This window comes from Eulemur rufifrons, chromosome 7 (genome assembly GCF_041146395.1).
Source record: "Eulemur rufifrons isolate Redbay chromosome 7, OSU_ERuf_1, whole genome shotgun sequence".
Taxonomy (NCBI): Eukaryota; Metazoa; Chordata; class Mammalia; order Primates; family Lemuridae; genus Eulemur; species Eulemur rufifrons.
Window position 1 is genome coordinate 277,856,574 of NC_090989.1, and position 25,983 is coordinate 277,882,556.

At 48.1% G+C, this 25,983-nt stretch overlaps 1 protein-coding gene across 3 annotated transcripts in view; it reads left to right on the top strand.

Moving 5' to 3' along the window:
* Positions 1–2,756: 2,756 nt before the first annotated feature.
* The window catches only part of MVB12B (multivesicular body subunit 12B), a 155,710-nt gene continuing 132,483 nt past the window's right edge, over positions 2,757–25,983 (top strand). For 2 of the 3 annotated variants that reach the window (XM_069476797.1, XM_069476796.1), the window contains exons 1-2: positions 9,706–9,836; positions 15,117–15,239. In XM_069476797.1, the coding sequence (XP_069332898.1) occupies positions 9,801–9,836; positions 15,117–15,239 (159 nt within the window). In that variant the 5' untranslated portion in view covers positions 9,706–9,800. Of the gene's footprint in view, positions 2,832–9,705; positions 9,837–15,116; positions 15,240–25,983 lie in introns of those variants that run through there. The other variant, XM_069476795.1, reaches the window with a different exon arrangement.

The following is a 25,983-nucleotide window of genomic DNA, read 5'->3' on the forward strand; positions in this document are numbered from 1 at the left end:
TGAACATAATTTAGTTTCTATCATCTTTCTAAATGTAAATCACTGGTATTTAGTGTTGTATTTGGGGGATTCTATAAGTATTATAATACCTGCCTCCCTCTTCTGAGTTTGGAGCAAACTGAGTCATAGAAACAGCAAAGAGACATAGTTGATTAGAAAGTAAAGCTTTTGATGTATAGCTAAGTGGGCTTGTTATATTTTTCCCTGAATTGGGTAGGTTTACTTCTATAGTTGAAGGCAATGCAGGACAATAGTATCTCTCTACTCCCGAAAAGGTTCACTTATCACATAGTGACAGCATATGAAAATATTGAAGCATCTATTCTTGTTCAATTATTAATACTTCTCTCAAACTAACTAATCACTTCCTCTAAATCACTCATCCTCAGGGTGGAGAGAGGCCAGGAGTCTTACTCTAATGGAAGTCCCTCTATATGGAAAAGGAGGCTTCACCCTTAACATTTAAGAAAGACTTTGACTTTAGTGCTTATCTTATAATTGACTACCTTACCAAAGCCTCTAAGATTTTTAGTTGATTCTTTTTGATTTTTATTTTTTGGGAAACACTGACATCATGAGCAAATGACAATTTTATCTTTTCCTTTCCAATATTTGTATTTCTCAATTATTTTTCTTACCTTATTGCATTGGCTTTAGCCTATAGCAATTATAGCAGGTATCCTTTTGTTTCTTAAATGAATACTTTTAGTGCTTCACCATTAAATTTGTTTGTTGATGGCTTCTGATAAACTTTGTCTTGTTAAGAAGTTTAAACTTCCTAGTTTATGAAGAGTTTTTAGACATTTATAAGTCATTGGTTTTTGAAGTTTATCAAATGCTTTTAAAGCATCTATTCTATTGATAATGTCCTCTGATTTATTTTCCTTTAACAATGCAATGAATTTATGGATTCCCTAACAGAATTTTCTTTGCATTTCTAAAATAAATCTTGCTTGATCATGGTGGGTTTTTACTTACTTTATACCAAGCTGGATTCAAATTGCTAAAACTTTATTTACTAGTTTCACAACTACTATTACTTAAGTGAGTTGGTCTATAGCAGAGATTAATCATTGAGCTTTGAAAAGGTGGTCCTGGCTCAGATGAATTTGGGAAATGCCAGGTTAAACAAATGAAACAGGTTTCTTTACCCCCGGACTTCACACAGAGACCTTAATATGTTGACTTACTGTGATTCTCCAAAAGGTAGACTGCAAATGGTATGCAGCACTTTCTCAAGTTATTTGACTATAGAACCCCTTTTTCAAAAAACACATATTAAATTCTCTGGAGAATAGTGTTCTATACTAGTTATCTGCAGTTCTCCTTTTTGGTGTTATCTCTGCTGGATTTTGGTATCAGGGTTACGCTAAATGTGGGGAATGAAATGAAAATTTTCTGTTTCTCTCTCTCTCTCTTTTTTTTTTTTTTTTTGCAATGTAACAGTAATAACCCAGGGATTGTTTGTCCCTGATGGTATAATAGAACTTGCTGTAAAACCATCTGAACCAGTGGCATTTCTGAGTGATAAAGATGTTTGGAATGCACATACCTGCATGGCTTCCCCACAGGATGTTTTCCCCCACAGCCAATTCTGCTTGGCACCCTTTTCTATAGGATCAAACAGTTATTTTGGAAAAGCCTAGGATGTGTGAAAACAAGACTCCATGCATTAGAAAACTGATGCTGATCACCTTTGTATATGGTCCTCAGCTCCTAAATACCCCGGCCTCTTGGCAAGAATCCTTTCAAATGGCACGCTTGCCTCTGCCTGGGGTGCCTGGCTGGGCTTCGTTAAGGGTGCAGCGTCTGCTCCTGCCTTTTCCACCAGTCAGTCTAGCTAAGGGTCATGCTCTGGACCCCCTCCTCATCCAGCTTCATTTAACCTCGGCTTGGGCTTGTACTTTCCCCAAGTACTGCAGGGTACGATTCCTACTTAAAACTCTCCTAGATGTTTGCCTGAGGCCAGCCCCATAAACTGTGGGTAAATCACTTGCCCTGCATAAGGGGAGGCCAAGAATTGCTAGGAGATTGGGGTTAGTCTGAGATGCTAGCTGAGCTCACCTTAGGTCAGCTTGGGCGGTGAGAGGAGCTGAGGGATTCTGAGGTTCAGGAAAGCCTAGAAAGACTGGGTGGGCGGGGTGTCCCTAGAAGAGGCCAACTTTCAGTCTGCGGGCCGGGGGCTTCCAGGGAATCTGCGGCTGAGCTGAGGACTGGTCTAGGATGCAGTGAGGCCTAGGAGAGCTCAGCGGGCTGAGGGTCCCTGGAAAAGACCAATCTGGGGGCGGGGATAATCAATGCCCCAGGTTCCAGAGGCCGGGGACTCCCGGGGGATTGAGGCTGGCCGGGGGTCGCCTCCTGGCGCGGTGAGGCCCGGGTCGCGACGGGGCCCTGCGTGGGGCTGACGGGCCGGGCCGCGAGGGAGGCCGGCGGAGGCGGGGTGCTGGCCGGGGCGGCGGCGCGGGCTCCGGGCGCCAGGGCTCCCGCTCCCTCCTCCCGCCCGAGCCAGCCTCGGCCTCCGGGCGCTTCCCGCGGAGCCAGCAGCGGAGCCGGGAGGCCGGAGTCCGCGGCCCGCGGAGGGAGCCGCCGCCGTTGTTGTCGCCGCCGCCGCCGCCGCCAGGCCGCGCCCCGCCCCTCCCGCCGCCGCCGCCGCCGCCGCCGCCGCTGCCGCTCCCCGGTGAGGCTCGCGCTCGAGCTGCGGCGCCGGCTCCCGCCGCCTGGGCCCCGGGCCCGGCCCCTCCCGCGCCGCCCGGGCGATGAGAAGCTGCTTCTGCGTGAGACGGAGCCGGGACCCGCCGCCGCCGCAGCCGCCGCCGCCCCAGCGGGGAACAGTTAAGTGAGGCCGGGGCTGGCAGGGCGCCGCGGAGGCTCGGCCGGCCGGCCTGCCTGCAGCCCGAGGGCGGGCGGGCGGGCGCGGGCCCCGGGCCGAGGGGCTGGCGGACGGGAGGAGCTGGGCCGCGCCGAGGCCTGCGGGCTCCGTGCCCGGCACGCCCCGGGGACAGGCCCGGGCGGCCTCTGCCGAGCCCAGAGCATGCTGCGGCTTCCTTGCCGGGTTTGGCCTTGCGGCGGGAGGCGGGAGGGAGCTGGGGGACCCCAGTGCAGGCAGCGCCCCCAGGGCCGGGCAGGTGAAGGGCTCCCAAAGCCATCTCTGCCCGCGTGAGAGGCGAGTTGGCCCACCTGTGCAGAGGCCGCAGCGGCCACCTGGGCACAGGCTGGAGACAGTCGCTTGACCAGCCAGGCCTGGGGTCCAGGTCTCTGTGGTCATGTGGGTGAGACCAGAGTGCACCTGACTCCCTGGCATCACCTGGGGTGTCGCCACTTCTGTGACCTGTACATAGCAGAGAGGACACCCAAACCCCAGGGCACCTGTCTGCAAGGTGAGATGAGACCCAGAGTACTCATCTGGGAGGGATGGCGGGCATGTAGGTGAGCACCCTACAGTCACTCCAGCACTCAGGAGGCACAAGGGACAGAGGCTGGGACAGAGCTGTGGCTTGACATCAGGGGACACCAAATCCTCAAAGGCAGGCACAGAGGAACAAAGTAGGCTCAGGAGCATCTTTGTCCTCTTTGGTACAAAAACACAACTCTTCTAAATTATCAGCCTTTCTCACCATTCAAGATGCAACTCTTCAGCAAGATGCAGAGGAAGACCACAGAAGGGCCGAAGGCAAAGGGCTGTTGCCCTTTCTCTGCTCCCTGCTCCCTTCCCCCACCCAAGAACCAGAGCCCACTCCAATTTCTGCCACAAAAGCAGACAGCAGGCCAGCTCCTCTTTAGGGGCCTTTGTCTCTGGTGGTTGCTTCTCAATATAATCGCATTGTACATTTCTCGACAGCTGGCTGGATCTCATCTCGTTTTAACAGGGCCAGCAAATCTTATCAGCTGCACCAGAAAAGCCTTAGAAAAGTTAGAAGATAAGCTCTGTGAAGCCTACACTAACTGAAAAACTCAGTGTACGGTGACACCTTTTGCTTGCTGGAAATCACATGGCTGCTTTGAGACAATTGTGCCATGCTCGGAATCTTTAAATGGGGCCTCTGAGAGATGAGGCTTCTGCTGGGACCTGGACACCAAGACCCATGTGAAGCAGTTGATGTGGCAATTACTGGTTTATTTGAACCTAAGATCATCTTCTCTAATCCCCATTTTTCATTCCTTCCTTCTGGCCTTTAGGTCACACTCCAGATTTCAGCTAACGGCGTTTTCTGTGCCCTGCCTCCATCCTGCTGGTGGGCTTTCTCCACTTGTGGCTGGAATGTTGTACCGTGGTTATGTGCGAGGGGTTTAGAATTAGACCTCAGCTGAAATCTTGGCTTTTCTACTTGCTGTGTGTTCTTGGGCAAATTAATGAACTTCTCTGAGTCTCAGTTTCCTCATTTGTAGAGTGAAACCAATGACAGTATTTATGTCATAGGATTATGGTGAGAAGTAAATGAAATATTGCAAGAAGAGTTTTAGCTCAGTGCCTGCCACATGGCAAGAGGTCAGTAAAAGTTATGGGTTTTTACTAAAGGCTTCTTAACTGATTAATGAGAAGAGTAACATTTATTTTTAGAGTGCCTTTCTGCTTGTGGTTATTATTTCATTCTTAACAGGACAGCTAGAAAGTGATGGGATAGTAGAAAGAACACTGAGCTTGGATTCAGGGATTGGGTTTGAATCTCAAGCTACCTCCTGGACCCCAGGTGACCATAGGCAAGTCATAGAACTGTTCTGAATCCCCATTTCCCGGATGTAAAAGTGGCTTAAGAATAAGGCCTACCCCCATAAGGGTACTTGGTCTGGAAGGCTGAATGAGCTAATGTATGTGACTGCATTTGGCACTGCAGGAGATGGGGGTCTTTAGGAAATTTAAGTGGGATTCAGCCTTCAGCGGCAGATCCTAGTTTTTTGGGTCTGATGTTTATACAATTTGTTGTGGGGGGAGCTGTAAGAAAATAATACAATGTCTTGTGCTTGTACATGTTACAAAACCACATGACTGTGTGAACACATGGCTGGATGTCCTCTCAGGGCCTCTGAAGGGGTAAGGAGGGGCCCGAAGCTTCATCTCTATCAGTTTCATGGCAGATCGGCTGCTGGGGGAATCAGAATCCAAATGGCGTAAGCCCCCTCTCCTTAGCTTGTTGGGAGTGCTCCACACTCAAAGAGTGACATCCTTGCCACACTGCGAAGTAATGATGGCATTGGAAGCAAGCATGGGAAATGTCAAAGGTGCTATTACGGTGATGAAGATAACAAATGACTAACTACATGGCTGGATGTGGCTGGGCGAGAACACTGTATTTAGTTGGCTGCGGTTGAGCGAGCAGAGCCTCCTTTACTGGTTGGGTTGTGGAGGGGCGCCCTGGGTTCCTTGAATGAGCTGCCTCACCCCAGGCCATTCTCGTTCTCTCTGAGGCCTTCCCTGGACAGCCTTTCACCGGCCCCACTGGCTCTCCTTGGCCTTCTGCTTGCTGGGCTGCCCTTGGGAATTGTGGTTTCCCTGCTCCGTCTGCACAGTTTGCTGTTGGGCTTGCCCGAGTCAGATCTCCTCTCTCCAGCGCCTGGGAGGCAGCACCAGGGCAGGGTGTGCTTAACATTACCTCCCTTGTTGGGGACATCCTGTGGGCACGCGTTCGGTTTACTTGACATGCTTCTGGTCAGATGTGGGGCTTGTCTAGGCAGAAATGTGAGAGCCCTGTGGGCCTGGAGCCCAGGGGTTGCACACAGGAGCTTTGTAGCTCGTAATTCCCTGAGGGCTGGAGAGCCATCTCGTTGGACCTGTGGCTAGAATCAACACGAGTTCGTTCATTCTCTTTCTCTCTCTTTCTTTCTTTCTTTTCTTCCTTTCGTTTTCTTTCTTTCCTTTCTTCTTTCTTTCTTCCCTTCTTTCCTTTCTTTCTGTCTTCACACATATATAAACACATACTCTTTGTAAAAAGAGATACTGATTAGCAGAACTAAAAGTTGAAAAGAATATCGTTTGATCCTTAAGAGAGAAATAAGTGAGTTCTTGGTGAGCTAAATGTGCCTGCATTATGAAAATTCAGATTCCAGGGCCTCATACCCAGACTTTATTGAATCAGAATTTCTGGGGAAGGAGCCCTGGAATCTGCACGTTTAGCAAACACCATGAGTTATGCCCATGCTTACTGCAGTTTGAGTACTACAGTTCTAGATGCTTTCTAAAAAATTATTAAATACACACAACAATTTACCATCTTAACCATTTTTAAGTGCGTAGATCAGTAGCATTAGATACATTTACACTGTTGTACCATTAAGTTTCAGAACTTTTTTTATCTTGCAAAACTGAAACTCTGTACTCATTATACAACTTCCCATTTCCTCCACCCCTCAGCCCCGGAAACCACCATTGCACTTCACGTTTCTGTGAGTTCCACTGCACTAGGTACCTCATAGAATGGAATCAAACAGTATTTGTCTTTTTGTGAGTGGCTTATTTCATTTAGCATAACATCTTCAAGGTACATGAATTTGTAGCAAGTGTCAGAATTTCCTTCCTTTTTAAGAGTGAATAATATTCCATTGAATATATGTACCATATTTTGTTTTTGATTTAAATTTCCTTAATGACTAGTGATGTTGAACATCCTTTCATGTGCTTGCTGGACATTTGTATATCATTTTTGGGAAAATGTTAATTCAAGTCCTTTGTCCCATTTTTTAATCAAGAAATTTGTTTTTTGTTGAGTTGTAGGAGTTCTTTGTAGATTCAAATATTAACCCCTCATCAGATACATGATTTGCACATATTTTCTCCCATTCCATAGGTTGCCATTTCTCTCTGTTGATTGTCTTTTGATGCAAATTCTATATGCTTTATACACACTGTAACTCTATAAAGTATTATCTACTTTATGGGTGGGAACTCAGGCCCTGTTCAGTAACTTGCCTGGGGTTACACAGCTGTAAGTAAGTGGCAGAGATGGGCTTAGAGCTCAGGTCCTTCTGACTCCAAAGCTGCGCCCTTTCTGTTCCTCTACTTCGCCTGCCATTCCCCACACTGAGCTAATAGCATAAGGAGCCCTGTGGAGTCTCAAGGAAGGCGCGTTGGTTGGAGAAATGTTCAGCTGCAGGAGAGGAAATACAAACGGAAAACCTGGGAATCCAGGTTCAAACCACTGGGCTGCTCCTTCCTGTAGATCTACATCATTGCTTAGACCTTAGAAATAGCAGAAAAGTAAAGACAAGTTTTTTGGTTCAGCTTGTTTGTTTAAGTGTTGCATAAGCTTGTTTCAGAGCCCATGTGCTCTGAAGTCCCCGCTCCCGCAGTCTGTGTTCACACCACTGTGCCTTTGTGGATGCTGTGTCTTCTGCCTGCAGGACTTTCACCACGCCGCACCCTCTTTCAGGAAGTCCAGCTCTTCAATCACCTTTCCCTGCTCCTCCGGGCAGAAGGAACTGTCCCCTCATTAGTAGTCCATTTCTTTTGGGATCTGTCCCACAGCCTCTAGCTCCATGTCTTATTTGTTGCTGTATCACCCAGCACCATGGAGCTTCTCCCTGGCTGTGCACATCCAGTCTCAGCCCCAGCCTTGGCCAATTAAATCAGAGCCCAAGGAGGGCAGTGGGGAAGCTGTAGTTTCACAAGCTCCCCAGGGCATTCTTCTCAAAGCCAGCCTGCATACCCACTGGCTCCTGCCAGGCCCTCATGCAGCCTGCTTGCTCTGAGTTAGAGCCACTTCTGGAACTACCCAGAAGTGCTGCAGCCCCTTTTCCCCTCCTCTGAAGGTGGCTCACTCCTGGGGTGTGTCCTGCCTGGGGGCATTGGCGACCCCAGCTTGGGGCTCTCACTGGAAGGAGCCTGACTGGTCTACTCTCACTATTGCTCCTGCCCCTTTAAGTACCCTGCTTAATCCAATGACACTTGAAAGTTTGAGAGGATAGGAATTTCATTTGTTTATCCTCTTCCATCCATTCATAATCAATTTATCGAGAACCCACTGTGAGCTAGGCACTGTGGTGGACATGACATACCTTTGAACAACTTGTGTTCTACTAGGCAAAGTGTCTTCCAGCCTTCTGGGAGGAAAGGCTGTGTGTGTATGTGTGCACGTGCGTACATGTGTGTGCCATGGCCTTGTGCTCGAGTGATGTCTGGATTCTGAGTGACATTACCTGTCTGGCCAGACAATTGGACAAGGTTTGAGAGGAATGGCAGATGTGAGCCAGATTTTAATGGTGGTGTGGGAGTCTGTAGGGGAGGAACTGGGTGTGCTTGGCTGACCTGTGAGAAGGCGAGAGGGAAAGAGAAGCCGGGGGGCTCATTCTGAGGCTCTTCTCCAGGGAAGGTTTCCTTTAGTTTCATGCCATTCATTTATTCATTCATCAAACACCTCACGAATACCTACTCTCTTGTACTCAGTTTGCACTGTGGACCAGCCGTTTCAGTGTCAGCCTCTCAGGCCTATTGAATCAGTATCTCAGGAAGTGATGTTCAGGAATCTCTGCTTTACCAGCCTCTCCTGGTGATTCTTATGTGTGCTAAAGTTGGATAACCCCTACTCTAAAATGTGGACTTTCTGTCTCCTCATTGCTATACCCTTAGTGCTTAGCCAGAGGTGCTCCATGCACATTTGTGGACTGCTACGCACCAGGCACTGTTAGGGACTGGGAGAGTGGGAGGATGCTTCAGGGGAGGATGGCAAGGCCAGCCAGGTTTGAGGTGTCCATGGGACATGTGGGTGAACACAGCCAGCAGGACACCAGGTAGACATCTCTGAGTCTCAGGAGAGAGGTCCAGGCTTGGAGGTGTTTTGGAAGTCATCAGCATACAGGTAGAATGATGAGATGACCAAATGCATGAAAAGAAACTCTGAAGACCAATTTGAAAGTCAGGGACAGGTGTGGTGGCCTGGCTGACCTGAAGCCAGGTGTTCTGTTGATTCTGGCCTGGGTACCCACTTGCCTGGCACTGAAGTCACATATTGGCATTTTTTTCTCTACAGGCTCTGTGGCCATCAGGGCAAGGGCATGACTCATACCACTGAACACTCAGGAGACCATTGCTCTTGGGGCCTCCTGGGGTGGGTGAATTTGTAGGCATCTGCCTTCTGTTGGGGTCCTCCTTTTTCCTATGGCCCCACCGGCAAGACATAATGGGAGTGGGCAGGAACGACCCTCGTTTGCAGTAATCATGGGGCTCACACGTGTACTGGAAAATGCCCCAGCCTTGAATGATGTTCCCCAGTTTGTGCAGAGTCAGGCCTGTACAGGGCAGGGCTTTGGCCAGGGCAGTGCTGTAGAACTTGATCCTGGATTTATTTTTAGAAAGTGAATTCTGGACTCTAGCATTGCACCATAGGGTTGCAGCAGCATGAACCTTGGCCTGCCTCACATGGTTTATGGAAAAATCTGTGTCTAGTAATAAAATGGTTAATATAAATCTGAGCATAGGTCAGATGGAATTGACACATTTATACACCAGATTCTTCTATCAGGAGAAACAGACCTTTAGTGGGGGGAAAAGGCAATGCTTGCAATTGTTAGTTCCTGAGCTAGAAAATTCGTTGTGATCTGGGAGAGCTTAAAAAAAATATTTGCTTTAGTTCCCCAGTATCATCGCAGCCCTCCCAGCAACCTGTGACCTGTTGCCACCTGACCGTACCCGACAGCATTTGTTAGAGTGATTTGGCTTCTGACCAGTCTCCAGGTAATCTGTTCAGACCAAAGTTTAGGAAATGCTGTGCTGCTGCCCAGAGGTTCCACAGTAACAACCTCTCAGTCTGTGCACTCTCTCCCGTGGGTAGTGGGTGGCCTAAGAGCTGGCTGGCCATTTAGCTGGGTACAGCATGGACACTGGTCTCAGCTTGCAGCCTTCTGAGCAGGTAGGTCTCTGCACCTTTGCTAAAAGGAGGTGGCCAGGTTTGCTTGTTTGTGTGTGTTTTTGGGGTGCATTGGTAAAACCTGGCCACAGGCTTCTCCCTTCGGAACGGGGGAGAGTCCTTCTGTCTCTTGCTTGCAATTGTCAGCAGGAAGGTGCCGGTAATCATGGGGCACCAGAGGTGAGCATGGATTCCCACAAACCATCACTGCCCCTGGGAAACAGCAAAGAACCTCCCCATGACGGCCATAGCAGCAGCAGCTTTGACGGGGGAGGGAGGGCAACCCCTTTCCAGCGACCACCTGCTCTTGTGCCGTTTCCCATGGCGAGTGAAATGTTTATCCCATTCCCTTCCCCAGCCCCGCAAGCTGGTAGATGTGGGCAGACAGTTTATGTCTTTGGTGCCCTTGACTTTGGACTTCAAGCAAGCTGATCACAAGTTCGTCCTTCTGTGGGGACTTAATTAACCCACTGGTTTTGTCATTTCAATTATAGTAGCACAGTTTCACCTGCCCCCCTTAATACTTTGAAATTGCTCTCCTCAAAAGTTGTACACGAGTCTTGCCTTCAGCCCTGACCAGCAGCGCTGGCACGGCTTCTGAGCCAGCCTTCCTGGCCACAGCAGGAGCTGAGATGGCAGGGAGGCTGGGGCGCAGTGCTGCTGCCCTCGGGGCCTCCTTTGAAGGCAGCACCCCCTGCCCCCTGCAGTTGTTGGCCCCTGAAAGCACTTTAAACTCCTCGGCCCACACCCCGCTGCGGGAAGGGCCTCGGTGGAGAGAGGGCTGAGCTTTGTTAGTTGGGTTTTGATTTCAGTACAGGAGTTGATAAAACGAGATAAACCCCAGGCTCACTAGGGCTGTGGAAATTAAACAGAGATGATATCAAAGTTCCCCTGAGTTTTCAACTGTGATACAGTAGCTCAGTTTTCTCCCAGACTGGGGCCGGGAGGCAGCCTTTGATTCTGAAACAATGTTCAGCATCAGTTAAGCCCAGCACTGCTGACTTTTAGGGATTAAGCACACTGTTGTAGCGATTCTTTGATCAGCTACAAGGGAGCAGTGTGCCGTCTGTATGAAGGGGCTTTATAGTTAAAGTTCATTTCTCTGCGAACCTGGATGACAGCACTGGTGAGGTGCTGGGGGCCGGTCCCCCAGTGCTGTTTGCAGCGTTGCAGGCAGAAGCAAAAGCAGGCTTCCTCCCGACCTTGCTGAACAGTGTTCCTTGGGCATGGCTTGGTGGAAGAAACCCTCCTGGCTTGGAAAACACCTCACCCTAACCCTGCCCACCTTGCCCAGCGTGCACACGCGTGGGTGCACACTCGTGCACACACACGTACATACACTTGCTCTCCTGCCTTGCAGAGGAACCCTCTCAGGGACAGACAGACATAGGAACGGCTGCCTGGAGCGAGGCTCTGTGACACCCTCCCTTGGCAGTGACCTAGTTCGGGGAGAGGTCGGAATGGGGATTGGGACAGATGACCTGTGAGGTTAAATCAGAGGGATCAGCTCAAGGTCAGATGTGACTCCCTGGCACCCTACCACCTTCATTCCTTGCCTGGCATTTGCTGAGAACTGACTTGGATTGGCTCGGTGCTACAGTTTTGAAAAATTTCAACATCCCTTATCTTGTCTTGTCATCCAAACCACTGGGTCAACTTCTGGCGTGCCCTGTGGAGACCCTCCCTGCAGCCCCAGCTGGGGTGGCACAGGTTTCCCCGCTTGGCACATTCCTGCTCCCAGCCCCGTCGGCCCTTCGACTTCCAGTTGGTAATGGAGCCCCCGTGAGCAGTCGATCCTGCTCGCACCGTGCCATAGATCAACCTATTCCCTCCTGTGCGGTGCTCGGATCTCCCTCATTAGGCCTAAATTTACCTCCGTCCTACACAAACATGGCCTTAGCTCATTTTTATTGTTGTAAATTATTTATGAGGGGAATGTTGAATCTTGAAACTGAGGTGTGAGGAAAATTAATCCCATGTTACTTTTATCTTTCTCTACTTTTCCCCCCCTTGCTTGACTTATCAAGCTGTGGCTAGAGAAAGAAGAGCTTTGGCATTTTAAAATATAATTAGTGTTGAAACCGCCTTCTCAGTTGGATGGGATGTTGGTGCCTCTGCGTAGTGCAGTGGGAAGACCAGGCCTAGGGAGGGAGAGTGGCCGTCCCATTGGGCGTTGCTGTCTGCCAGCTGCGTGGCATTGGAGAAGTTGGGACCTCAGTTTTCTCTCCTGTACAATAGGGATACCACGAGCTAGCCGCCTCCCAGCTTTGGTGTGAGCACCAACTGAGAAGAAGCCTGGGAAAGTTTTTGGGAATTGCAAAGTGCTGCCCAAGTGCAACAGAGGTGTACTCGTGTGTTTTGTGTGCAGCTGGGATTTTGAGATAGAGGCGGGTGCTGGAGGAGGGCTGCTGAGATGAAACCAAGAGTTGTTGCGAGTCGGTCTCAGGATTTTATGTTTTAGTCCAGACAGGTTAATGTTGGTCTCAACACCCCGCTCCCTTGCCCTCCCCTCCCCGGTCGGATTTCTGTGCGTGCTTACATTAATGGCCTCTTCTTCCCCCTGGCAGAGGCCTGGCCTGCGACCCCGGGTGGCTGAGTATTCTGCGGTGGTGCCATCCCTCCTGGCTGGAAGCTCCGTGCAGCCTGCGAAACGTGGAGTGCTAGTTAATAAATGGCCTTTTGTTAGGAAGGTCAATTGAAGTGCCGGTAGAGACGCTGTTAAAAGTAATTTGCAGTCAGAAAATATGTAATTCAGGGCAAGCTGCTTTGAGTGATGGCCTCTGCCATGGATATCTTGGGTGTTTCTCATTAAAAGCTTCCTTGGCTGGTGGTGGCGCTTCCTCTGCCCGAGCTGGCTGCAGCCTGGTGCAGTGAGGAGCCATTTGTCTATATTTCACAAAGGCTGCCTTGATCCCCAGGGTACAGCAGCTGGTCGGGGGGAGGAGAGGGGACAGTGGGCTCTCTGCCACCGCTGTGCTCGGCCCTCCGCAGGCTGGGCTGTGACCAGCACAGACACAGGCCCTGGCTCCTTTGTCTGCCTCGGCTGGGGGCCTCTGCAGCCATCTTGGAGTCCGCCGCTGGGCCGCCGCCTCGGTGCACTCTGGGAGCAGCAGCGCTGCTTTGAGAGCGAGTTTACCCTCCTGCAGTTGAGAGTGTGCTTCAGGGCCAGAGAGCCATTGTCATCAGTACCTCGGGGAGGATGTTGTGACCAGAGGACATGGCGATGAATCTATCAGCAAACAAGATATTGCTTATTTATGCTTATCCTCTCTCTCTCCCTGCTTTCTTTTCTCTCTCTGGTAGTAGAGGCTGTACTATCTTTATAAAAAAAAAACAACTTATCTCACATGTTCTTTATTAAATTCACAGCATGATATTTTAGCACTGACAGGATCTGTACATTCTGTTAATGAGTTGTTAATTGCAAAGCATTTTTGGTAACCAACAGCAGGTACCAATATTTTGCAAACTGCAGCGATGTTATTTTCATGTTACCAATAATATAGGATTTTTGAAGTGCAGAGACTTTTTGATCAGTGCCTGGTTTGGATCAGGCAGGTGCAGATATTTAATTTTGAATCTTTAGTGAGGGCATGCATGCGTATTCACTCAAATATTTACTTAATGCCCACTGTGTGCAGGAAGCACTAAGCCCTGTGCTTTTTGTAGATAGAGCTGCCTGGTAAATGAAATTTGAAAATAGAGAATGATGCAGTGATGCAGGTTGGTATCCTACCCCCTGCCCTGGCCGTCTAGAAGCTTATTTTCAGTAGAACTAAGTAAAACATAACTTAGTTTGGCTTTTATCATAAACACAAGTTGAGTGTGCAGCTGTGCCAGGCACTTCCTAGCCTTGATCGCGGACTTGGCTCCATGGCATCGACAAGCCTGTTTCCGGAGCCTTTTGTGGGTTCCACTGACTTCATGGGTAACTTGCGTACAGCATTTTGATTGTTCCTGTTTAGGAGACTGCAGGCATTTTTAATGGCCTCTGCCTTTTCCGATTCTAGGCTGAGAAGTAAGACTATTCCTCCTGCCTGCCTATGAGGCAGGGTGTTTGGTTTGCTTTAGGAGCGGTAACCAGCCTTGCAGGATCTGGCAGACCTGCAGCCAGTGGAATTTAATTGCTGCCGAAGGAGGTGGAATTTGACTTGCTCTTTTTCACTGCTTGTCCTTTTCAGAGTACTTAGATCCATTTACATAAGGTGTTGCCTCTTTTATTTGCTTTCTGGTGCACTGCCACTCCGGCTGCCCGGACCCAGAGCTCTCTGTATTCCACTTGTCTCCTCCGGTCACATCACGGCACAGTCAGCAGCAGAATAATAATTCCATTTCCCTCCCTTTCTCCCAAAGTGCCCAGCAAGAATTACGGTCCCTGTGAGTGTTTGGCTCTGAGTTAGTGCCCACATGACCTGGGGGTGAAACACAACAAAGGGATCTGCCAGTCTTCTAGGGAGTGACACCTTCCGTGGTTCTGGCCAGTTACATCGGACCTGTGTGCCCTAAATCCCGCCAGTCTCATATGCTTTGTGCTGAGTGCCTACTGTGTACCAGGGATCTCTACCAGGCCCTGCATTTACATCAACTCTCTTGGTTGTCACAGCAGCTGTGCAGGTGTCAGTATCATGACTTTGTTCTATAGTTGAGAAAGTTCAGTCTCCAAGATGTGAAATTGCTTGCTCCAGATCACCAGCTAGTCGGTTACAGAGGCAGGACTCAAGCACCCTTCCTTTGCCCCATGCCCAGAACTCTCTCTTCTACGTGTTTGCAAAGTTCCTTGCTTATTTTCAGAGCTCTGCCTCCTGCAAGTCTAACCGTGGTTGTGGTAGAGGCTGGATTTGGCAGTCCGCACCTCCATAAGGAGAGGCTGTGAGGGAGAGAAAGGAAAGGCGTTGCTGGACTTCGCCATGTCTGATTTATCGTCAGGGGAGTTACTGGTATCTGTTCAGAAATCAGGCAGCTGGATGGTGGCATTGAAAGTAATTTGCTTTTGGGTTTGAGTTAAAATTACCTCCTGAGAGCAGGGACAAGCCCTCATTAACTATGTTAGCTCAGTGCTCAAAGCTAACTTGAGGAGAGCAGGGGCCAGAGGTGATTTGAATGCTCGATCCGAGGAGAGGGTCAGGTAAGGCCAGGGTCCCCTCAGCCAGCCAGCACATGGAGCTCAGCTCAGGACAGTTGCCCTACGATTTTGATTCTATTAATATCTGTCTGAGACTTTGTATTGTTTGCTTTAAAGGCCAAGTTTGAATTTTGCGCTTTCTTTTTCGTTTTCTGAACCAGGACCAGTCCACCATGCCTGAAGTCAAAGACCTTTCGGAAGCCTTACCAGAAACGTCGATGGACCCCATCACAGGCGTCGGGGTGGTGGCTTCTCGGAACCGAGCCCCGACAGGCTACGATGTAGTAAGTCAAGATACTAGATTGTACGTTTTGCTGATTCGACTGGTAATTATGTCCTGTGTCCAAGCCCTGTGACCCTGTGTGTCAGATGTGCTTCTTCCCTCTGGGAACTTAAAACAGTGGAAGGTGGGAAAGCATCGCCAGTGGGGGGCAGGGGGCGTATCCTGGTTTGGGAGTCAGAAGACTTGCGCCATCTGCACGGTTTCCTGGCCCTGGCTGTGGCCGGGTCACTTGACCTCTGTGATAGTCACTTCCACTTTCTGTAAAATGAAGGGGTTGGATTCATTGATTGCTGTAGTCACCTCTAGTGATGACATTTTGTGGAAAGGACCCAGAGTCTGTGAAAGACCCTGGTGGTTGTCATACATTGCCATGCATGTATGAATGCCTTAAACATGTTGTCATGCATTTGTAGCTCTTTACAGTTTACAAAACAGTTTCCTGCACATGAACTCACTTAGCTCTCACAAGTCCCTGGAAGGCTGGGAGCGCAACTAGCTTTGTCTCCACCGTGCTGATCAGGATAACCTAAGCTCCGAGAAGTGAAGCGACAGAGTCCCAGTCCTTGGACGTGGCAGATAATTAGGACCAGACCTCCTCCCAACCCAGGGCCATCAGCGACCACACCACCCAGTTTAGCAGAGAACTTTCCTTGCTTTTCGGCAGACATCTGTGCTGTTGTCCAGTAGTCCTGATAATCGGAACTGGTTATTTTGCTGTTTCAGTAGTTAAATTCTGATTTGGGTGGAGTTTTAAAAGTACAAGGGAACATTAGGAGGGTTTAATTAACAGTGAATGTTGTCATGTGTTCTGAGACTCTACGGTGCTCTTATTTTTACTTTCCTCATTTTGTTTATGATGACATTTTGTTCTTGTTCATTGCAAACGTGCACCAAGAATACCTAAGAAAAAAAGAACACGGATCTCATTCACCAGTGCTGAAAACCTGCCACAGTGATTGGATTAGTGTCTGATATTCCCAGGTTGGGAAGCATGTGGTCCCTGGTCCAGCAAAGCCCCAAGGCAGGGTTTCTGGACCTCGGCACTGTTGAGATTTGGGGCCAATCAGAAAACTCTTTTGTGTGCAGCCATCCTTTGCATCGTGTGATGTTTAGCAGCATCCCTGGCCTCTACCTAGTTGATGCCAAAAGCACCTGCCCCTCCTTTCCCAGTGGTGACGACCAGGGATGTCTCTGGACACTGCTAGATGTCTCCAGGCGGAGGGGGTGGCGGGGCAGAATCAGCCCCCATGGACAACCACGGCAGTCCCTGGCAGATCACGCTAGGTCTGCCAGCGCCGGGTCCCGGGTGAGGGAAGAGAAGCCTGTTCACACGCACCACATCCCTGTCCCAACTTCGTGAAAGCTCACAGACATTTTAAAAGTGAAAGAACAAGGGAATCTTTCTGACAAAGATTTGAGTCTTACCTGCTGCCTGGCTTCAAAGCATGGTTTGAATGTGTAACTTTCATAAAATAGAATCATTAGGTATGGCTTTGTGCCATGGAACTCTTGGGGAAGCTCATAAAAATGTTCCTGATTTGAGAAGCCAAAGTGTCTTTTGATGAATAGGTACGAAGCAGCAAGTCGTGAATCACGGCCAGGGCTGGGCGCTCCACTCTGCGGGGACGGGCTAGGGGTCGCTTTCCTGGGAGGGCACTTGGGGAGCTCAGGCCCAGGGCGGGGGTCTCCCCATCTTCCTGCCATCCTCTTTTGTTGATCTGTATCTTTAACATTCCATTTGTACCTTTGGGGTCATGCTGTATGCTTGGCTAGTGGGTAGCAGATGGCCTTTGATAGTTTGGTTTTCTGGAAGTCTTGGTAAGTCTGACAGGAGCAGAATCTATCCCTATCATTTTCTCCTAACATCTAGCTCAGGGCAGAAGAGCACAGTGTCAAATGAGTAAAATTAATAAGCACATTTCATGATTGTGCTGTGCCATGCATTTTAGTGGGAGGTGAGGAGGGCAAGGGGCTCGTGCTAGTCACCCGGTAATTACCCAGCGTCTGCACGGCCGAGACGGAGACTGCCCAGGCTCCCTCTCAGAGCTGTTCCGGGGAGAGAGGTGGGAATCGTCTCTCGGTGCTGGCCTCTGGACTGTTCTCAGAGAAGCATCTTGTTCCCCAGAGATCTGGCCTCCAGTTCGAGGGGCAGGCAGGCAGGGCAGGGTGAGAAGAGGGACGTCCCATTCCTTTTATCTGGAGTTTCATGGTAAGTCAACATGGAAACCAAAGTGCAGGGCACCTTGTGGTGGCCAGGCTGCAGACGTGCTCAGACAGAACTCTCGTGGGCAAGGAAGCCCTGCTGCGGACTGGGGCGAGAACTCTGTCTGTCTGTCATAGCTGCTTTAGGATTAATCCCTCCCGGCACACAGAGTACGTTAAGCACCTCGGCCACACAGCCCTGCGAGTCCGGCGCCAGCTGGACTGCTGACCCCACGTAGCACAACTGCTTTCAATGAGCTTGGGCCCCACTGCTGCTTGAGGTAAAAGGTGCCAAATGCTCATTTATAAAAATTTAATTAAATAACTTCCCATCTCTCCAGGTCAGGAGAAGTTTCTTAGGCTAAGGGGCTGGGGATTATTTGGTAAACTTCTCAATTTATCGTCCCTGTTTCTGTAGTCTTCTCTGAAACAGCCTCCCCTTTCTGTTCTGCAGCCACACTCAGAGATCTTGGGGTGGCTGGGGCTACTGTTCCTTTGCAGTGTCGGGGGTGGGTCTCGTGTGTCCTTGTGAAGCCACAGTGCCTGGTGTAATGACTGTGTCACAGGTGCCTGGTGTTTGGCAAGAGTAGCGTGTGCTATTTTATCATGTGTGGATGGTCAGTTTTCAAAGAATTGTCATGCTCCTTATAAGGAGCACTGCCTACTACAGCTCCTCTGCACAGAATTAACCTTTGATTTGCAAATCACTTTGGGATGTTCCAGGGTCTGAGAGGCACCGAGGTGGACATCACTGAGGCTCATTGTGGGTGTGTTTCCAGTGATACACATCCTACCTTTTACCTACATCAATTTGTCTTTCTGAGTGAATGCTTACAACTCAGAGACTGAAGCCGCAAAACTGTTATTTGTGAGATGACTTTCTTTCCAGAAAAGATATATCTTCCTTTCCTTGATGATATACTTTTTTTTTTATAAAAAACAAAACAAAATTTCAGCAATATGGATAAGGTGAGAATAATCAAACACTCCAGGATGTTTTAATTTTAAACTGTTTGTTTATCCAACTTATTTTGTTGAGTACCTGCTGTGTGCCAGCTGGGAGCTGGGGAAACAGTGATGAGCGAAAGCATGTAGCGTTCCTGCCCTCAGGAGCTGTGCAGTCCGGGGTGGGGGGAGGCGACAAAGATCACACAAAGTGAGAAGTGAAACTGTGGCAGGTGCTTTGAAGGGAAGTACTGACGGACTATTTATCTTTCAGATCTAACTTGCCAGATCTACCCATCTCTCGTGGTAAATCCCAGATTCTGGCAGCATGAGCCTCTCACTTCTAGAAGTCGCTTCTGGAAATTGCTGTTTACCCCCTTCTTTTCACACAGTGGACCCTGCCAGGTGTTGGAGCCTGTCCCAGGAAACTGCCTCAGCTGTGCTCAGGGTTCTAAGGTTCTGACTTTCTCTCCTGCCACCACGTTGCACCTTTTTTGTTGGCGACATCTGCGAGGCTGGGTTCAGCTCCCTGCTCACCTGGCGGCTGCTGCCCCCACGTTTCTGGCCCATGTGGGGACTGGGCACTGCTCTCAGAACTTTGGGGACACATCAGACCATAGCACGTCGTTTCCCACTGAACAACTGAGACCAGACCTACTTTTAATGAGACATTTCTGGGGCTTTGGGGATGATGGGCATGAGATAGTAAAATTGAGGTGACTGTGACCCCCGCAGAGGTCCAGGTCCACCCTCAGACCCTCTGCCTTGCTTTCAGCTGCCTTTGCTCTGCCCACCTCCGAAAGGTGTTTGGAGCTGCCACGCCTTAGCGCCCAGGCCAGATTGAGTCCTAGCCTCAGAGAGACTAGAGATTTTTTTTTTTTCTTCAGTCTAATCTAAGACCTCTTCCAGTCCCTGTCCGAGACATCCTGCCCCCCCCCCCCCCACAGGAGTCTTTCTGGCACAGTGACCCTGAAGAGACAGATTAGCCTCAAGCCCAAGGACTGTTTCCAGAAGTCCAGGTGAGGGATTCCCAAGCTTCAGTGGGTCTCAGGCTCCTGGAGGACCCAAGCAGAGCTTCTGCCTGATGGTGGTTTTGACCCTTGGGCGTGTGTGCTAAGAACGAGGGCCTGAACGATAATGCACGCTTGTTTCAGTCGTAGGCAAGAGTATGCTCCCCAAGAGGCTACTCCGATAACCACATGAAGGACAAAAATCCCAGTTCTTTGTTATGGCGCACATGATTTCAGTGTGTCTGGAGTCAGCTTCGCTCAACCCTTCTCTGGCCCTGTTGAACCTCTCACTTTCTCGTGTCCAGAATAAGCAGGAACTTTGTACCATTGTACTTTGAACCCACTTTTTTTCATATTTCCAAAATGCCTATAACCCCCCCCCCTCTTTTTTAAGTAAAATTTTACTCATCCTTCAAAACCCAGTTCACATGGCTCCATAGTGAAATTTTTCCTGACCATTACCCGTTCATTTGTTTATTGGCTTGTTGGTCTCACAAACATTTATTGACCACCGCCCGTCGTGCAAAGCACTGGAAATGTAGGGTTCTGGGAAGATCGAGCTCCCTGAGGTGGGAGGGGAGAGCTGAGGATGGGCAGGTAGATGAGGCCACAGCCACACTAAGGAGCTTGCCTCTCTTCTGGGGTCGGGAGAGTCACCTGGGGACTTGAAGGAAAAGAGCTTCTCATAAGATTTGTGTTTTGAGAAGGTCATTTGGTGTGTGCACAAGGACAACATTTGGAGGGGCTGGGCATGGAGGCAGGTGGACACATTTGGAGGCTGTGTCATGTGGAGTGGGAGGGTGTGGCCTCACCAGGCTGATGACAGTGTGTGAGGCAGGAGATGGGTCAGATCAGGGTGACACAAGGGTGTCTCGCTGGGCAGCCGGATGGATGCTGATGCTTCTGTTGGGATAGGAACATGGCCAGGTGGGGTGGGGGAGGGAGACGATTTGGTCAGTTTAGGACACATTGAGTCTGAGGTACTGTGTGACGTCCTGGTGGAGTCCCAGGTCTGAAGGTCTGGAGAGAGGTCTGGGTGTCATCCTCGTGTAGCTAGACTGTGGCATAATGTGGCTCAGCAGGGAGAGGCTGTAGGGCCAGCAGGGAGGACCTGTCATGTCAGATGCCATGTCAGAGTCTGTGCAGTGGCACTGGAAGGGGGGCCAAGCTGAGCATCCAGAGAGGTAGGTGGAGAATCAGCTAGAAAACTACGGGGAAAGGTGTTTCTAGAGGGGTGGTGAGTAACGCGCCAAGTTGCCTAAAGGGTAAGGAGTCAGGAGGGATGGAAGGAGATGGTTGTGAACTTGGTGGTCGGCCCAGAAGCAAGATTGTGTGGACTGGAGGAGGTGGAGGTGAGGCTCAGAGGCTGAGAGAGCGTGGCTGCCTTTGAAGAAGGGAAGTGTGGTAGCCAGAGGGTGGCAGGATATCAGGAGCCTTTTCCGTTGTTTAAAGGTAGGAAAGCGTTGCACAAGTTTAGCTGCTGGTGGAAGGAACCAGCAGAGAGGGAGGGGTGTAGACACAGGAGAGGGAGGGCAGCCTGTGGGGGCAGGGAGTTGGGATTCAGAGCCAGATGAGGAGAGGCCCAGGCAGTGGGGTGACTGTGGCTCTTGCTCCCGCCCTGGCCAGGCCCTGTGGGCAGCACGTGGACCTGCTCTCTGGGGGTCTCCACTTCCCTGTTCTTTCTACTCCCCTCCTCTCCCACCTCCCTTCCTCAAAACACTGATTATTTCTGAAACTAATTAGACAACAAAACATTTCTTTAAAACGGTTGGACCTGCATGGTGTGTATATGCCCAAAATGTATTAGGAATTTTCTGAATAATTGGAGTTTCAGATGCTTGAACTGTCAAATGTGAGGGGCTCTGGGGGCCCAGGAGAGACCAGCTCCTCTCTGGGCCAGTGGGCTGGGTATAGGGAGGGATAAGTTTAAAGTCCCAAACCTGCGAACGAGGTCCTATTTTTTACTTGCCAAAGTAGGAAAACGAAATCTACTAGATAGTGATACAGGTTCAAACAAGCTTGTATTTTTATATAGCGCGCAAAGAATTTCAGAAATCACATTGTGAAAAGCCCGGGAAGATGGTAGCAATATCTCATAAGAGGCACATGGTAGACATGCGGTGGAAACACGGGATATCATCACATGTCCAGTCTGAGCGCAGCTGCCACGGGTTTTCAGAAAGCTGAAGCTTTGGTGGGGGCCCCAGCAGGGCAGGAAAACCGTCCTTGTTACCATGGGCCAGAGGACAGCGAGAACCCAAAGCTCTGCCTCTACCAAGCAAATGCAGACACGGGGTGCAGGGGGGAAAGCTCGTTCTGGCTGTCTCTGGTTCCCTCTGCACGTGGCTTTGCCCTGGAGGTGCCAGTCCAACTGCAGGAATAACAACAGACTTTGAGTCCTGCTTCACAGAGGGGTTTATTTTCAGAATCAGAGCTTGTTTTGATAAAAGGCACCAGGTGTTCCTCTTTTTTGTTTTGTTAGAACATACATTAAACTGAGATTTACTGAAAACATGGAAAACGGTTTTTTGACCAGCCCTTGGGCCTTTGTTTCCTGTAGCCTGAATTACAAACTTCTGTTAACCGTCCCGTATCTTCCCTCCACGTTCCCCTTGGCCCGCAGAGCCCTGGCCCGGCACGTGCACTTGGCACACTCGGCACGGTGCACACCCAGGAGGTGTGCAAGAAGCAACATCGGCGCTTGTCAAGATGCTTCTGTCAGGAACAGCGGCTTGCCTTGCCGGGGTGCGGAGGAGCGGGGCTTGTCTTCCCCTGGGCTTCCCTCCCCAACCAACCATGAAGTTTTAGTTTTAGACCAAAGACTTTAGTTCCCACTAGTGACTTATTCCATAGTCGATTCATCTGGAAAGTGGAGAGGACGGGTAGGGAGCAAGGCCGTGCCCTGGCACTTCCTTCTGTTCACTAGCGCTTCCCATTCACTGTTTAGAAAGGCTTCCAGCAAAGAAATTCGACTGGTGGAAAAGATGAGGCACTTGCTTTAATCTTTTTTTTTTTTCCAATTAAACTTTTTTACTTTGAGAGAATTGTAGATTCACATGCAGTTGCAAGAAGTAACACAGAGAGATCCTGTTTGCCCTTTTACACGTTCCCCCATTGCAACATGTCACAGACTCTAGCACAATATCACAAGCAGGGTATTGACATTAGTGCAGTCAAGACACAGAACATTTCTGTTTTAAAATGTATGCAGGATTTTGTTTTTATTCAGGTGTGGTGCAGCTGGTAGATCAGGAGAGGAATGCCACTGAAAAGATAGTTTTTTACTCATAGTTCCCCAGAGGAGCAGGCGTGCCAGGCCACGCGGGGCCACATGGGGAAGCACCTGGCTCGGTAGGAGGCAGAGGGAGCTGGGGGGGACACACTGCAGGTGGCTTTACTGTGGTTTCCCTGGGAAAGGCAGTGCAAAGCAGGGTAAGCAGACTTAGGACTGTCTGGTCTGAATAATTTAGGAGGGCTCTGGGCTGTAAGGGTACCCTCTTGTCAGGTACCTGGCCCTCGGTGATTTGGGGCAGGAGGATTCTGTATTTGACTTCTGGCTGCTGATGCAAGCAGGTGCATTTGCTTGTAAACTCAGAATTGGTTGTTTTGCATATCAAAAGCTTGCGCATAGCCAAGTCATTTACTATCTCTAGGAATTAGCTAACCCTGGAAGGGGCAGTCCCTCCCTGGGTCTGCAGGGCCTCAAGATAACAAAGCATCATAAAATATAGAAAAAAAACCCTGTAATACAATTTCCATAAGGGTCTCTCATGTTGCCCTTTTATAGCCACATTCACTTGCCTTCACCACCACTACCTCCTTAGCCCCTGATAACCACTAATCTCTTGTCCATTTCTATAATTTTGTTATTTCAGGAATGTCATATACATGAAATTATGTAGTACGTAACCTTTTGAGATTGGCTTTTCTTCCCTGAGAAACTCAGCATAGTTCTCCTAAAATCCATCCAGAGAATCTATTGTGTGTATCAATAGTTTGTGCCTTTTTATTAATAAATATTAGTCCATGTTATGGGTGTACCACAACTTGTTTAACCATTCGCACATTGAAGGACATGTTGGTTATTTTCAGTTTGGAGCTGTTAAGAATAAAGTTGCTATAAATGCTCATGTACAGTTTTGTATGATCACAAGTTGTTATTCTTCTGGGATAAATGTCCAGGAGTACATTTGCTGGGTCATATGGTAGTTGCACGTTTAGTGTTTAAAGTAAAGGTTCTGGGGTGGCTGTAATGTGTGAGGATCCAGTTTTTCCACATCTTTTCCAGCATTTGTTGTTGTCATTATTTTTTTTGTTTTAGCTATTCTGATAGGCGTGTAGTGATAACTCATTTGGTTTTAAATTGTATTTCTCTGCGGTTAAATGAACGATGTTGAACATATTTTCATGTGTGTATTTGCCATCTGTACATCTTCGAGGAAAGTTTCTTCATGTCTTTTACCCATTTTCTAATTGGATATTTGGTTTTTTTATTGTTGAGTTTTAAGAGTTCTTTGTATATTCTAGCTGTGAGTCCTTTGTTGGGCATGTGGTTTGCAAATACGTTCTCCTGGTTTGTAGTTGTCTTTTCATCTTATCAGGGTCTTTCACAAAAGTTTTTAATTTTGAATAAGTCCAATTTATCAATTTTTCCATTTGTGAATCATGTTTTGGTGCCACGTCTAAGAACTCTTTGCCTAGCTCTAGATCCTGAAGATTTTTCTCCTATGTTTTTTTCTATAAGTTTTATAGTTTTACATTGAACATTTACGCCTGTGATCCATTTTTTACTTAATTTTTGTATAAGGTGTGAACTGAGGTTGAAGTTCCTTTTATATCCCTGTGAAAGACCAATTGCTGTAGCACCATTTGTTGAAAAGACAGTCTTTCCTTTTGCGTTTCTTTGAATCTTTGCAAAAAATCACTTGGCCTTATTGTGTGGTTTTTCTATTCTGTTCTATTCTGTGTGCCTGTCCCTCTGCCAGAACCACACAGTATTGATTACTGCAGCTATATAATATGTCTTGAAATTGGGTAGTGTATTGGTCCCTTTTCTGTTGCTTATACAGAATACCTGAAACTGGTAATTTATAAGGAAATGAAATTTATTTCTTACGGTTCTGGAGGCTGGGAAGTCCAAGGTCGAAGGGGCACATCTGGTGAGGGCCTTCTTGCTGGCGAGGACTCTCAGTAGAGTCCTGAGCTAGCACAGGGCATTGCATAGTAAGGAGCCTGAACATGCTAATGTGCTAGCTCAGGTCTCTTCTCTTCTTATGAAGCCACTGATTCTAATCCCATGGCACCCAATTAATCCATTAATGATTTAATATATTAATCCATGAATGAGTCCTCATGATCCAGTCACCTCTTAAAGGCCCACCTCTCAATACTGCCACATTGAGGATTAAGTTTCAAAAGAGTTTTGGAGGGGACATTCAAACCATAATAGGTAGAATGATGCTTTCTATTTAATTCGTCTTTTTCAAAGTTATTTGTTTATATAAATTTTAAAATAATCTTGTCCGTATCTACAAAAAACGTTGTTGGGATTTTGATGGGAATTAATGTTAAATCTGTGTATCAGGTTGAAGAGAATTCACATCCTTAACTGTGTTGAGTATTCCAATTCATGAACATAGTATGTCTCGCTATTTATTTAGTTCTTCTTTGATTTTTTTTCCGACCAGCATTTTGCAGTTCTCTGCAAACAAGCTCTATACTTGTTTTGGTAGATATAAGCCTGAATAGTTTACTTTCTAGTTTAAGCAATTATAAATGGAATTGTACTTTTAATTTTGATGTTCACATGTTCATTGCTATTATGTAGAAATACAGTTGATTTTTGTAGGTTTATCTTATATCCTGTGACCTTGTCGAACTCACTTATTCTAGTTTTTTCGTAGATTCCTTGGGATTTTCCACCTGGACAGTCATCTCATCCTTTCTTCCTTTCCTGTCTGTATGCCTTTTATTTCCTTTTCTTGCCTTCTTGCAAAGACTAGGCCTTCTAGCACTATGTTGTGTAGGAGTGGTGAGAGTAGACCTGGTCCTATTACTTATCATAGGGGGAAGACATTCAGTCTTTCAGTATTAAGTATAATGTTAGCTAGGGGTTTTTTTGGTAGATGCTCTTTATCAAGTTGAGGAAATTCCATTCTATTCCTGTTTTTTTCTAAGAATTTTTGTCATGAATGGGCTTTGAATTTTGTCAAATGCCTCTTCAGTATCAATTGATATGATGTTCATGTAATTTTTCTTCTTTAGCCTGTTAACATGGTAGATTACATTGACTGGTTTTTAAATATTAAACCAGCCTTGCTTCCCCGGAATAAATCCCACTTGATCATGGTATATCTTTTTATTTATTGCTGAATTCTCTTTGATAATTTGTTAAGAATTTTTGTTTCTATATTCATGAGGGATATTGATCTGTAGGTTTTTTTAATACTGTCTTGGGTTTGGTAATATTATGATAGATTCATAAATGAATTAGAAAGTGTTCCTTCCTCTTCTCTTTTCTGGAAGAGACTATGTAGAATTGTTGTTAATTATTCTTTAGGTGTTAGGTAGAATTCTCCAGTAAGACTG